At 37.1% G+C, this 15,883-nt stretch overlaps 1 protein-coding gene across 1 annotated transcript in view; it reads right to left on the reverse strand.

The window, feature by feature from the left end:
* Nucleotides 1-3,016: 3,016 nt before the first annotated feature.
* fam222aa (family with sequence similarity 222 member Aa) overlaps nt 3,017-15,883 on the reverse strand; it is a 222,325-nt gene continuing 209,458 nt past the window's right edge. Inside the window, exon 7 of the mRNA XM_063034602.1 lies at nt 3,017-14,312. Coding sequence (XP_062890672.1) covers nt 13,048-14,312 — 1,265 coding nt within the window. The 3' untranslated portion in view covers nt 3,017-13,047. The remainder of the gene's footprint in view (nt 14,313-15,883) is intronic.

The raw sequence follows: 15,883 nt of genomic DNA on the forward strand, positions 1-15,883 counted from the left end.
CCACCACTTTGGGACAACTTTTAAAGAACAAAAACTAATTGACAAAATAGTCGGCATTGCTTTCCTTTATTTGGGACACTATGCTGCTTAATTGGGACAGGAAACTGTTGCCGAACAGTTTCTAACTAGTGTCAGTCACGTGCACTATGCTTAGAGTGAACAGTTTTTAAAGTGTCAGTTGAGTGTGTTTGTATTCAAAAACAGTGACTTTTGTCACTTGTATATAATAAGCAGTAAGACAATTCTAAACTGTTTTTCTCACTGCTGTCCCAAGCAATCAGGCCTGGAAATCCCAGAAATGCCCAGGAGTGGAAGTGAAATGATTTTTCTACTTCAAGTTAAGAACTATGAAGTATTTGAGGGCATCAACAATCATCCTGAAGGTTACAGCAAAAATAAAATTCTGGTTGAAAGCCTTGTATGAAGGCAGTCCATTACCTGCAGTAATTGTTCATTTACAAACAATCAAAAGAACAAACACTGCAGCGTACACTGTATGCCTCTGTTGATAATTACTAACATTTATAACATTTACATGGAACAAGTCAGGAACATGGTGGAGTATCCTCAACCTGCCTGGATGTATGGTGCTCCAATGGCCATCCAATGGTATACAAGGCCACCACTACTCCATTCACCATTCCAAAGACACTTTACCTTTACCACTGGTGTTCTTCGCCACAACACCTTGCAAAGCTCTGAGCTCAACTACTAAGAACAAAGGCCTCATGTGCACGGGAACACCAAAACGTGTATGGCCCCTTGAAGTCACACATCATCCTCACTTGGAAATATATCTGTGCCTCATAATTGCCATTAGTTCTAAATCCAGGAAGTCACACCTGTCAGGGGTTATTGCAATGCTATTAATAGCAACGACTTGGATTCAACTGTGCTGTCGTCTGTGAAGATTTTGTTCTTTACCCCCCCCGCGTGCTTCAGTTTCCTCCCTTATTCCAAAAAGGTACAGGTTAGTAGGTTAATTGGTCACACGGGTGTAATTGGGCAGCGAGTTGGGTCAAAAGGACCTGTTAACATGCTGTATATCTATTTAAATATTGGGGACTACAGAGGTTTAATGGACCATGGAGAGCTCATCAACATCTTTCGAGTCCTGATGAAGGATCTTGGCCCAAAACATCGATGGATTATTCCCCTATGGCTGGAGTGACACTTCTCTCTCTCTCCCTCCCTCCCCTGTTAGTGAGACCGCCTCACAGGGTGAACAATGGTTTTTGATGGACTGCAGATCATGGTCTCTTTAGGGGCTTCGCTGTTGCTTGCACGATGGGTGATGGGGAGGCTGATGGTTTTTGCTGGAATAAGTGGGGGAGGGGGAGGGTTGATGGTTTGCTTGTGGGGGGGTGGGGTGGAGGAGCTTTGGGGTTCTACCATTTTTCCTGTCATTCTTTGGGGTTTTTCCTCAAGTTTTCGTGGATGTCTGAGGAGAGTAAGAATTTCAGGTTGTATACTGTATACATTCTCTGATATTAAATGGAACCACTGAAACTTCCATTACTGCCTGACTTGCTGAGTTTCTCCAACATTTCGGGTGGCATCTACAGAACCTCTTGTGCCTGCCTCTTAAGGACAACTGGGTACTGACAAATGCTGGTCTTGCTGGCAGTGAGTGCTCAGATTGCCAAAAAAGAAATCGGTTTCTGAGTGCAGTTCTCCTACACATGAAAATCTGCATGAGCCAGAAGTTGCTGCCTGGTAGAAAATAGAAGAGTACAGCACAGAGGCAGGCCCTTCGGCCCACAATGTTGTGTTGGACCAATTAAACTTGCTATCAAATGACCAGCTAAACTAATCCACGATGCCCACATCCTTCCATTTCTTCACATTCACATGCATCTCTTAAGACTCCCCAATGCATCTGCCTCTACCACTGTCCCAGGCAGTGCATTCCACACACCCACCAGTCTGTTAAAAAAAATCTTGGTTCTCACATGTCCTTTAAACATACTCTTTCTCACCTTAAAAGCATGCCCTCCAGTATTCTCGCATCTAGTGCCCGCTGCTCTTTACTTTCTCAAAGTCATTTTGGGAAATGGTATCATTAACTTGTTGACTTAGAACTGTCTTTAATTACTGAATTAATACAACATACCGTAAATTCAAAATTGCACACTTATCAAATGGGAACTGATTGGCCTAATAGTTTTAAATATTAAAAATAGTACTTTTATTATTGATGAAGGGTATCTGTTTATTCATTTCCTTCGATGCTGCCTGAGCTACTGCATTCTTCCAGCATTCTGTGTGTGTTAGTCTGGATTTCTAGCACCTGCAGAACTGGCATTTAAATTGCTGAAAGGGCCTCTCTATTGATACACTCAGCACTTAGTTTTGGATTTATCCCCCCACAAACAACTCTGCTTTCCATATTATAGTTTAAGTGTCTGTTCAGAAACCAGATGTGTAAGTGTCCAATGCTTTTGAAAAGCACCAGTCCTTTGAGAATGAAATGGCATTGTATGTAACTTTTCCAGCATTAGTGACCACAGGATAGAATTTTCACACCTCCCGAAGATTTATGAAAAAGGACCTCAGGCTTAATTAGCACATTCCCAATGTTTGAAAGCTGAACTAAGAGCCATATCTTGAAAGCCAAACTGAGACTTGTAGCACTGTCAGACTATCCCCACCTTTCAATTTACACAGGAAATTTCTGTGCCCACTTCTGCTTGCGAAGTGACAAGGTTCAAGATTTTTTAATCACATGTACATTGAAAGAGAGAAATGCAAGTGTGGTTATGGAATTTGCGACTGATAATAAATACTTTTAAGTGCTTAAATCTAAACATCACTTTACAGATTTATTTTCAGATAACCAAAAAAATCTGTATATCAAGTCAAATTGATTTGATTAAAATAGTTTTCATTGTTTACAGTCATTAAAACAAGTCCCATAACAGCCCCCACCACCAAATACTTGACTTAATCATGACCAAGTAATATTCTTGAATATATTACAGAAGAAAGTCAAGAGACATTATCTGATGTTATTTGCTTTATTCATTTCATGTTAACCAATAATAAAATAAAGAAACAGAATAAATAAAACATCTACATAAAATAAAGAAGTTTCAGTCCTGAGATCGACAAAAAATAAACACAAAATTCGACAGGGTTGTCTGAATAGCAACACAGGGCTGTACCCTGTTTAATCTAGGAGCGACAGAAAGCATATGTGTAGGATGAGGGAATCATAGGCACATTCAGAGTAGTTAGTTCCAAGGCCAGAGAAGTTACAGCATTTAGTTACATTTCTTCAAATAAACCAGCTTTCTTCATTCATACATACACAATATTACACCTTATTTTCCTGAGGAAACATTTACAAAATATTTAAAACACAAATATGGAAATACTGCAGGCTTTTAAAAGCAAGGTGCACCTTAGATGGTAATCGCGAACTTCTTTCTCTCTCTGTTTGTTTCACATATAAAACTAGGGCTAGACGGAATGTGTTTCTCTATCATCCCCAAGGTCAGACAGTAGCACTCAATAACTCTCCAAGAAATAAAGAAGTTTCTATTACTTAATGATGCATACAACTTTATTATTGGTGTGGATCAGAAAATTTAACCAAAAACTTGCTCAAATTTGTCACAGCAAATTGACCTGAAAGCTACTTTTCATTTCCTAAGCTTGTCTCAATTGATTAGATGGCTGGGCCCAAATTTTTCAGAATCAACCTTTACTTCAGTTTAGAATTTTCAAAAAGCAAAAATTAAAAGCTGGAATGGAAAATAATCTGCCACAGAATGGAAAAGTACATCTTAAAAAACTATCTAAAGATTACGCTGGACCAGAATCAAAACAAACTAAGCAGATCATTGGAATTTTAACTCACGAATATCACAATGTGAGGTAACTATTCACAAATATGAAGGTTTAGCCCCTTTCCCTGAAGCCTATTTGATGACACTAAAATAGAAAATGGAATTTCTAATGTATTATTTATTTTGCTGGGTTATATCAATGCTTCATACTTTTGTATTTAAAAATCTTATTGCACTGTACTTAAAAAAATTAATACAATTGCTATTTCTTCAAAAAAAGTTTTAAGACAGCTTCAGAAGCACTTACCACTACATTAGATGACGAATGTCTGGGGATGACTACAAGGCAGAAAATGATTACCTTAGAACATCTTAAATACAGAAAATGTTTAGTGTAAATGTGACACACAATTTCTTTTGTTCTTGGGTCTTTCTTTATGTATAGTGATACATTGCAGTACCAATAGCTTGGCAGCAAGTACTGTGTGATTGATGGCCAAGAATATTCACACTGGGTGATGACAATTTTTTTTTTGCAAGTAGTAATATATTATACATATATTGTATATAGGTATAACATATTACATTATTAAATATGTACATAATTTCCACAGAGGAAATTACATTTGGTGCTACAATTATTTAGGTTTCAACTGAATGTAATCGAAATACCTTCTTTCACACAAAGCATAGCTCAACTGATGTAAACGGAAAGAATTGAATTTGACATAATCCTCATACAGTTAGTTTTTGCCATGCTTGATCATTGAAAGTTTGTAGTGAGATTGTGCAGCCCTTTTAAACTCTCTGTACCCATGCTGAAATGTCAGATAAAAAGATTAAGTCAACAAAACATTTAATAAGTTAACTAGATAGTCAAAACCAGCATGAAAATTTCTTGCTTCAATAAATCAGAGATTCTTGCAGCCACTAGTTACTCAAGTACTTCGTTACTAAGTTTGAGCACTTGGGTCATTTACCCCGATACCTTCAATATCTTACTTTTTCTTGTACTAACGTTATTCGTGTGTCATATTGCAGGCTCTTCATCCCAGAGTAAGTATCAGAATTGGACTTTATCCTTCTTTCAGTAATATTACATCCACCTAGATTTTGAAGTACAGGGCAAGAATAACAATTTATCAGTTCACTAAGTCCTTGTTGCCGTCAACTTTAAAAGACATTTTTCTGGCTCTTGTCCCAGCTGAAGTAGATTAGCCCCAGAAAGCAGAGCCTAATTAGTTCAGAAATCATTACAAATGCAGTCTTAATTGGAAATCAAATTCAATGGTTTCTTTACCCAATTAGTATGACTCCACAATCACTTTAGGCTTTAAGATCTGTAATTTTCTTCCTAAACCACTTTGCTTGTAAGATGTAGCTTAAACTTCCTTTTGATCAGCTGTGCAATGGGACTCCTTAAATGGCCTGGTAGCAAATGTTATCACCAGAAGGATCCTGTAAGGTCAGGAGATGTGCTGTAAAAGTAAGTTGTTGGGCTGGATTTCATCAGCTATTAGCAATACTTCCCATCTTTTAACTGAAGTCCTATTTGAAACAGCCTGGAGCAAAACATCTTACTGAACAGCAAAAATGCTGCTGACCATCACTTCAAATTCCTGCTCCCAATATGCAAAGTAGCTTGAGGGACTGTGACATGATGCTTGGGCTCAAATGGATTCAAATATTTTCCAAAACAAGTCAGTATGTTGCCATCAATTTATGCAAGCAGTCACTTTGTTAAAGAAGGGCTTCCCAATCTTTATTATGCCGTGGACCAATACCATTCAGCAAGGGGTTAGTGGACCCCAGTCTGGGAACTCCTGTGCTAGAGCAATTTGATTTTTCTGTCATTTAAACTTCCCAGAATGTAATAATACTTCAAAGCAATCTTTGTTAAAGCTATTAAATAACAGTTGGGAATAACTATTCAAAATAGAAGGATGATTTCAGCAGATATGGAGGTACCTGCAAAGGTAAAAGGGCATCCAACTTTCTTTTTGTTACATAATACTTTAGTTTCAAGAAATAATCCACGCACGATGACTTCTATTTTGTAAATTAATTAGATGAAATGATTGAAAATAACTTAAAATCGATTACTCAGAAAGAGCAAAGTACTGCTTAATTTGCACTTGACACACAACAAATTTCCTATTAAATCAAAAACCCAAGAAATAGTGTTCACTTTACTAAGGCCGTTCTACTCACTTAAGTTGGTTTGTCTGCCTGTTTTGAATTTTGACTTGCAGTGGAAAAGGATTTACCACATTTCATTTAGGCAGCAATGAATTTGGTATTAAACCAGTGCTAAGAACATAATAGGGATGTCTGTCAGAGCCTTTCCCTCGGGAGCAAGAGGGCAGTGAAATAATTCATGCCCATTACACTAACAACTTAATGCTGCAAAATAAACATAATAAATAGCATCTACTTCAATACTTCTGTCTATCTGCAATGTTAATTAGATTCCAAAGGGAATTAATTAGATCCATTTTTAGTTTTAAATTTCACTCCATGTAACTGTCCACATTAATGTTAAAAGTGGCAATAAGATATGGATGTCCTGAATTGTAATTTTTCCTTACCATTTATCCCTCTGTAAAGATTCCTTAACAACCACCAACAAAGTATTTCGTAGATGCCAGAAAACAGGCCCATTTTACTACAAGAACTCAGTAAAGAATTTTTAAAAAAATGTTATTTAGTTTTGATGACTTCCCACTAGAAAGACTAAAATATGTGTCTTTTGCACAATCTTTCAGATCTACTATCCAATATTCTTGTTGCATGTGGACAGTGCTCCCAAGTGATACATTTTGCCCTGAAGTACAGGGAATGCTTCTTTTATACTTTAGTCTTGCAAGTTGGTTGTGACAAACTCTTCCTCACCTTCTCCTGCTAATTAGGAAGGATAAATTCTAACAATGATGCCACTGGAAATTTTGATGAAACTATATGAACAGAGTATGTTCCTTTTCTAGAGCAAGTTAAATTCAAAGCAGGCAAGCAAACCAACTTCAGTGATTTGGCCTTGGTAAGGATAACCCTTTTTCTCAGGTTTTTGATGTTACTTGCTATTTTTGAATGATTGCCTGCTATTTTGGATGTTTTGCACTGAGCCCCAGAGGAACGCCGTCTCATTCACCTGTATCTACAGAATGTATGGTTTGAATGATAATTAAACTTGAGTTGAAGTCTATTACATGAATAATAGTTCAATAACTAAAAATTAAATGCGGGTACTTCTTTCTTTGCCACTTCTCCAGTCTACAAACCCTTTTTCAGAGAGGCTTTAAATGAGGTGCACTTCACACAAATTCCATCCTTTAGATGGTATTCCCTTGCCTATTCTTAATATCTAAGGGGAAAAAAAAATGTTTGTTTTGGAAGGCAGGGTTTTTAGTTGTTGAAGCTCTAATGACTTGCCAGATGACTTGCACTGACTTAACAGCTGAGGGTGAAAAGCAGAATGACTATGTGGCTCTTCACCGAATCCTATTTTGAATTTAATACCATTACTCTTATGTACAGAGCTTATTGTTTGTCCAAGGATATGCTTGCTCCAAAGTGGATAAAGTCACCTGTCACATTAGAATTCTGTTTGTATCAGCAAAATTTGACAGTGATTATCAGATGAAGTTGTATATAGTCTTTTTCTCTGTAGAAAATCATTTGCCGCGTCTCTCTTCAGTAACAGTCTCAACCCACCACAAAGAAACACTTTTACTTAATTTTCTATTTGGATAACTGGGGTTTCCATCTGTACACTCAATCCAATGTGCTGAGCAGGAGATAATTGGCAGCTACATAGTGGAGTTTTATCTAAATTGAGCTTTGAAAAAAAAATAATCAGGAAATTTTTCTAAGCTTGCAGTTCAGATAGTTTGGAGCACTACCTGAACACAATTTCAGGGAAGAGTTAGTTGCTGACAATCCTGTTGAAAATGGGAATTGTGTTTCCAGATCTGGTGTAAAATTAGATCAGGTGTGTAGTCTTAAAGTTCATCATCATTACAGGCTGGTTTTGTTTTATAAGTGTTGCTCAATTCCAGTGTCATAACAGAGGCAATGTGCTACATACATCAGTAACCTACAAAGTAATAGGCAAGGAAAGCATTTAAGGATATCAGAGAGGTTCTTGTGTAGGATAATTAAAAACAATGTTTTTATGTGGAATTGATTGTGCCACAATATATCCATTAGAAGTCATGATTGTTTTAATATATTTGTAATTTATGTAAATTATAATCAATATAGTTAAAACAGCCCGACATCCATCACTTGCGTGATTATGGAAATATTAGAAATCTCTATCAATATCACTCAGGCTCTTTTATCTGCATTATAGAAATGGCATAACCACAGGGCGCGGAGCAGAATTGCAGAGATTATAAATGTCATGGAGTAATATTCAAAGGTTTTGTTCTTCGTCCCCGTCCTTTAACTGGGTGAAGACCATTATCAAAGCATTCGAGAAATTATAAACGGTCCAGATTCCAATTCCAACGTCCCTTTGTGGAATGGTGAAAATAATAATCTAATTCTAGAGGTAACACTAATGAAGAATTTCTCATTCTGGTGCCATAGGGTATTCAGTTTATAAATGAAGTCTGTGGCAGTTCTTTCCCTCAGCAATGTAAATACTCTATGGAAAGCAAGATCCTAACGTTACAGCAGCATGTGGAAAATGGGAACGAATGAGTGTTTCTGAAAACACATCAGTCCAAATACTTCTGTAAATAAGGAGTTTATAATACTTTATACTTTGCTATTAAATACTTATTGTGCTTACATTTCAGATTACCATCTTTCAGAGAGGACTTCTGTCTACTAACCCTGTACTCGTTCTGAAAAAACAAACAGACTTGTACAAATGTACAATTGATCTCAAGTAACTGACAATTAAGAAAACATTTCACCTGTTCCATTTCCAGGGCATCTAATGCTATCAGGCCACATTTCTTGTAAGAAAATATCTATATATTTTATTGTTTTGGAACTCAGGAAATTAAAAATTAAAATGTTGAGAAATGCAATATGACTAATAAATAAACCGCACGACAAAACCGTACACATTTACTATGAAACTTTTGGTCAAGTCAATAATAACTGAGGAAAAAAGATGTCTTGCAACTTGTATGATCTCTAACTAAATTAAACATTTATCTTGTAAATTCCAGACACACTATCTTAGAAATTTACTCCAGTATTAGATCTTTGGAAGATGCAAAAACATTTTTAGTGCTCAACTTGCATATTTGTTCTATTGAGTTGAAGTTGTAATCATTAAAAGGGAATGTTCTTCAACATTCATACTCGTCATCAGCATCATTATCTCCCAGCTCAGAGAGATACAGACAATTTACCTATTATTCCAAACTCATGGTTTAGTAGAATACTTTTCATTCTTGTTCTCCTAAACCTAATAGATAGGGTAATTAGTCAGAATCGTTTTCCCTGGAGTGGAAATGTCAAATATTAGAGGGCATAGTGTTAAGGTAAGAGGGAGAAAGTTTAAGGGAGATTTTATGGTGAAGTTTTGTTTTAGAGTGGAACTTGTTGGAAGGACAGATGGTGGAATCAGAAATGAATGTAACATTTAAGAGGCACTCAGATGTCCTCAGGAATAGACTTTGTGCAGGGAAATGGAATTAGTTGGCATAGATATCATAGATAGAAGGGCCCGACCCTGTGCTGTAATGTTCTGTGTTTAAACAATTTAATGCAGATTATTCTGAACTGTAAGTCAGGGACAAAAAGAAATTAGATGATGTTCCAAATTGATTTTATATAGGGCCCTTATAGTTAACTGAGTGACAAGACTTTCACCTCATAATTTTGCTGAAACCAGACGTACAACCATAGGTGAAATGACTGTGTATAATTGACTATTTCATCTATAGTCTCTTCGCAATGAGAAATGAACCCAGTCATCCGTCCTTTCCTAGAGCCATACAATATAACAAAAACACTTTCACACTGCTTTTGTTACTACATCTTATCAATCTATTCGAATAGTTCTTAATTTTCACTCCTTAGACGAACCCAACCATTGTTTATATTGACTCGTGTAAATGTCAAATGTATCTGAATACTATTAACAATCAAGTAGAAAAACAAATGGTTCAATGCCAAAATATGCTTTTATGCTCTTCACACTTCAGTTTTACTCAGGCTGAGTAAACATTAGTATCTTTAGTGTCACATTTTTTTTAAACAATTACTCCCATTGTGCAATTTGAGATAAATATATTTTGCAGTTTCTAATTTTCTCCCCTTCTGTTACAAGACAATTGTGTGCAGAGAGAATAAAAGTAAATGAGGCAATAGAGATATTTAAAGCAGTTACAAGATAAAAATAAGCAGTATCTAAAAAAACTATGGCAGTTGGCTTTTAAAGCAGAATTTCCAAAACTGCTAACTTCCTGAATGCATTGGCAATATGGTCTGTAGGAGCTCTTTACTGAATTGTCCAATCATTCTACACAAAAATACCTGCAAGAAATCGAATCTCAAGGTAGTGTACGGTAACTTATATGTAGTTTGATAATAAATTTACCTTTGAACTTTGAAATGAATTCGAATAAGCACTCTGCATTTGAGGAGCTGACTGCAAGTTCAACATTGTAATGTTGGGTGGATTGCATTGGTTTACAGAAAGACGTTAATGTAGAGCACTAGCTCAAGCCTAGGTTATTATGAGATTTACCAACATTTCTTAAACAAAACTCCAAAATTTTAAAAAGGAAAGATTAATAGGCACAAGAATGTTTTTGACAATGCACAAAATTACAGAATAGCAGGAAACCAAGGACTAAATTAATCACATCACGCTAAAGTTTTTAAGACCAATCTCTATCAGTATAAATGACAAACAAATCATATGCATGATGTGAATTACGAAACAGATATTTTAGCTGTTTATCAAATGTCCTCCCTAATGGAATGCAAGGGTTTTCCCCCGGGTGCTCCAGTTTCCTCCCACAGTCCAAAGATGTACTGGGTAGGTTAATTATTCACTGTAAATTGTCCCGTGATTACATTAGGGTTAATTGGGTTTGTTGGGGGTTGATGAGCAGCATGGTTTGGAGGATCGGGAGGGCCGACTCTGTGCTGTATCACTAAATAAAATTTAAAAAAATAGAAATACACAGCAGGTACACCAACTCATGTAGTAGGAAAGGACAATATTCTCACTGCAAACATGCTTTTTAGAAATATTAAACTGCTTTGTAGGTGCTGATTATACCCCTTTTCAGTTCTACCTCTCTTTAAACAGAACCCCAAAATATTACAACTGAACCGTGGAACCTAGCGTCAAATTTGCCAGGGCTTGGAGCTATATAATGAGGTGATGGCAAAGAGATTAAAGAAAGGATAAACTTACAACTATCTCACTCCGATTCATCTTTCCCAATGGCTAATTATGAGACACCAACAAATTTGAGGAAAAACGTGAAGCCGTTTGCTATTTTCAAGATTAAAGGGGTACAGTGTAACAGCTGACAAAAAAGTAGGTACATCTTTGAACGTAGTAGCTGGAGTTCGGGGTGGGTTGGGGGTGTGGGGCTATGATAAATTAGAGGAATTTCATTTTTGTAACAAACAGTAAATTAAAACTGAACCTTTGTGGTCAAAGAAATTTTCACAGGCATTAAACAATGCAGTTGAAAAAAAATTATGCATGAGCTAAAGGTTTCTACAAGAGAGATGCAGAAAATATACATATTCATGTCAATACATTGAATCAGTTTTGACTAGGATACAGCTTATTAAGTATTTTAACTGCTGGAAGGAAATAAAGTTGATTAATCTAATCAAATACATATTGGTTAAACAGAAACCTATTGTGAAAGTGCAGTTCATTTATAAAACCGAATGCTGTCTGTCTAGAAATAACTTTTATTAATGAACATTTGATATTAAAACCAAAAGACTGGTAGTTCAAATGCAAAACATAATCTTACTATTTCCCTTTCTGTTTTTAAGTTAGCAGCTGAGCAGTGGTCAGTTAATTCTTCGAGAAAATAAGTAAGGAAGAAGAGTATACGTTAAAAAAAATGTCAATGGCCTTGTGGATCTCTGTGAAGCTTGCTCATTCAGGGATTATTGGCTAATTCAAGAAAAATGCTGGCAAAGTCCAGAAGCAGCAAATGTGAGGAGAAACTGTATGAAGAAAGATGGTATACTACCTTGTGGAATGCAGTAGTATTATAATTGTGACTACAATGAAAAATAACTAGGCCTGGTTGCCCCCTATGCTAGCCATTCTTCCATGACCCACTATTACTTTCGAACTGTTATCAGATATTAGTGTTTGCTATTCACCACAATCTCTGAGTGTTCCATGTTGCTGAACAGGCATTTATTTCAATTATAAGGTTAAAAAAGAGTCAGTATATAGACAAGTCAGCTTCTGTAGGAATGTGCTGTTACAACTTATTGTAACACCTAATGGGTTTTCTAATCCTATGGAAAGAACAGCAATACCAGGTACAGTATTCCTTTGAGTGTGTTTATCAATGGCATCAACCCTTGCATCTTCTCACAGCTCGCTTTGCTACTTCAGCACAATTGTGGGCATGTATTTCAGTAAGAAAATCTGTCAAAACTAACAATTCCCTCATACGAACTTCAACTTTTCCCTAAATTTAAGAAGGAAAGAAACATTTATTAGCAGCCAACACAAAATTTTAAAAAAATCAAACAAGAATTAAGTTCAAGTTTTCCAAGATACTTTCTTTTATAATATTTTAGACTGTCCCCACTTTTAATTCCAACACAGTGCAATAACGACTCTCCACTCTGATTTAGGCAGTAGTAATCATGGCAAAGATGAAGATGACAATGACAGTGACAAGCAGCAATGGCGAGGAGGATCTCGGGACCACATGTTCACAGAATTGAGCGCAGGATTTTAATTTAAACTTTTTCTGCATGCAGACCCACCAGCACATTTGGCGAAGCTTTCTGCACATTTCCAATAGCTCCTTGCCTTCTGTTGTCCAATGTCAAATCCTAGTCCCCATTTTATTGTATTTTTTTTCTTATATTGCCATCTTACATTATTAATACCAGCAGATTCCATGCTTTTGTCAACCCAGACTCATTCCAGCATCGTGTTAATACCTGGGCCATTTTAAACACGCCACTTCATTTGCCTTTAACTACAGTATTGAGGCTGAAGATTTCTGTGTACCTCTCTAAAAGATTTAACACCATTGTACTAGCTTTCTGAAGAACAGTTCTGTTTCTATCTGTAAACCGGTAGTCGAATGTGAGCATTTTGGTGGTCCAACAATCGAGGTACTGAAACTGTTTCGTATCCTTTACCCAACATTTGCTCTTTAATGCAGGGTGGGTGAATATCATTAATCAGATACTCCAGTGACTGCAGACTACTACTGAGAATAGAGGTATTACACAGCGTTCTACTGGAGACACTGGCCAGTCCATCCGAAGGCTGAACGACAAGGTCACGGTGCCCATTCGTGAGGTCCTGTGGGTTATAACAGTCGCTGTCTGGTGTCACCAACACACTGTTCCATGGGGCGGCTAGATATTGTCCTGTAGAAAAATTACAGTGCATACCCACACAGTTCAAAGGAGATGAAGGAATTTTTTCAACAGTAGGTGCCAAGGTGTAGGGTCTTGGGACACCACAAACCTCCGGCGATTTACTGATTACTCCCCCCCCACCATTGCCCGAATACATACGGATCTGTTGTTTCTGTTGCCAGAGTAAGTAATCCATTCCGTCCGGGTAGGTCCCAGCTTTAGGTCCCGTTGTGGAGGTTATACTTGAAGCAGTTGCCAACTCTGCACCTCCACGACATTCAGGTACAACTGTTCCAGCATACACCACGCTGCCATTGACCATACTGGTAAAACCATTGACAGTGCTGCGGCTGGCCGTGGCTGGGCTTGGATTGGTAATGATAGCACCCTGACAAACAGCAGCTGAAACCTGTTGTGATGCCTGAGCCTGGCACTGCTGGTTGATCTGGTAGATAATACTTTGAATGGAGGGGAGATTTGACTGCTGCAGTGCCAGGCTTCGCCCTCCTAATGGAATCACAGATGTGGCAACAGTCACATTAGGTGGAACAGGTCCCTCCAAAGGTTTCTGGCTACTGTGGTAACTTAATTGCCCAGTACAGGATTGACTCTGCGCTAAAGTGCTTGGCACTGGGTAGGCTCCAATGTTGCCATTTCCAACTTGTGCTGGGGACATTCGCGTCCTCTTGCCATCTGTACTTTTCACCACACTTTTGCTATGTACCTTCACAATAGCTAAAAGACCTTGATATCCTCCAGAGTGTACTGGATATGGACTGTAGCGTTGCCCCGTAGTGTCATAGCCATTTACAGTCCTATTAAGGTGCTTATGCTGAGGAACCCTGATATTTGTAGGAAAGATCTTGATTGTTAGTGGATTGTTAGCCACCTTCTGGGCATAAGCATCAAGTTCAGCTGGACTAGGATACCGTGGCGAATGTGTGGATCTGACTGCCTCACCTGCAATAAAATAAAATACAGAAATTAGAAAAAAGAAAAAACATTTAACTTTGTACTGCTGGTGACCCACTATGGCACACCTATTGATGTAAATGGGGTTGAAGGTAAAGAAAATCATGTGTGGCTACTTTATCGGCAGCAAACCTTACAACGATGTAACAGTATGGTGCTGAAGTATCTATTAACGGAGTGGTCAAAGAAAGATGAGAAACTTTATCACCCTGATGCTAACTCAGGAATGATACTGTACAAGAGGAGACCTGGAAGCATTTGTCAAAGTAAACAACATTTTCCTGAATAATTTCATGTCTATGATTTAAAAGCCCTTAGAAGATACAGGAGAAAAGTATTAAAAGTTTTACTTTACCTGTTGATTAGAAACATTTGAGGTAGTGACTTTATTAGGAAGGTGTCACAGAAGAATAGAACTGAAACAGTACAATCATTGAAACTTCTTGTGGTAATTCCCATCTTAAATCACACAGATAACCGAGGCTATGTAATGAGAGATTACTGTCAGAATTGGTGAGTTAAATTTATCACTGCTGCTTTTATTTTTCAATTTCTTTAGTTACAGTTCTGAAAAATGGATATACATTTAGTAAAACAAAATGAAAACTGCTTATGTCTGGCCCCCAACATTTATGTAAACATCAATTAATCTACTGCTGAAAATGCTTTAAAAAATTATGGTTATGAAAAATTGAAATGATCCTGGTCAGCCTCCTAGCCAAGCTCTACACTTCATTTTAATCCTATCCTTATCCTGTTAAAAGTATAAATTGTTTCCACAAACACTTCCCCATTACACACTGAACTAAAGTTAATGTAACAAAGAGGATAAAGGGGATAAAATTAAGAGTTTCAGAACTAAGGAATTGTCAAAAGTAAAATAATTATGAAAAAAGTCTTCATCATGTTTCCCAAAATGACCATTCATGGTTTCTAGTGGCTTGTTTACATAATTTTCCTTACAAAATATACTTCAAAACTTCAAAAGATTATTTTTAATGCATTGGATGTCAACAATGGAGGCAGATAGCTTGTTTATGAAGACACTCAAAATGAGATTTACAATATAGTTAAAGTATAATATATGGGATAGAGTTTGTCAAAGGTGTTCAGGAAAGTGTCCTTCATCAGTACATAGAAGTTCTAATGAGAGAGTGTGAGATACTGGATCTGCTGTGAGAGAAGGAGACAGGGCAGGTGACACAAGTTTGTCCAGAGAGCACACTTTGCATCCAATGACCACAATGCCATTAATTTCAAAGTAAATATGCAAAAAGATAGGCCTGGTCCGCAGGTTGAGATTCTAAATTGGAGAAAGGCCAATTTTGATGGCATCAGGAATGATCTGGCAAGTGTGGATTGGGACAGGTTTTTTTCCTGAGAGAGGGACTTGGAAAGTGGGAAGCCTTCAAAAAACAAAATTTTGAGAGTACAAAGCTTGTATGTGCCTGTCAGAATAAAAGGTAAAGATGACAAGTATAGAGGAAAAAATGGAGGTGTAGCGCACGTAGGAACAAAAAAGGTGCCTATGGAGTACAAGAAATACAAGAGAACACGAA

The sequence above is a fragment of the Mobula hypostoma genome, chromosome 27 (assembly GCF_963921235.1).
Source record: "Mobula hypostoma chromosome 27, sMobHyp1.1, whole genome shotgun sequence".
Classification (NCBI taxonomy): domain Eukaryota; kingdom Metazoa; phylum Chordata; class Chondrichthyes; order Myliobatiformes; family Myliobatidae; genus Mobula; species Mobula hypostoma.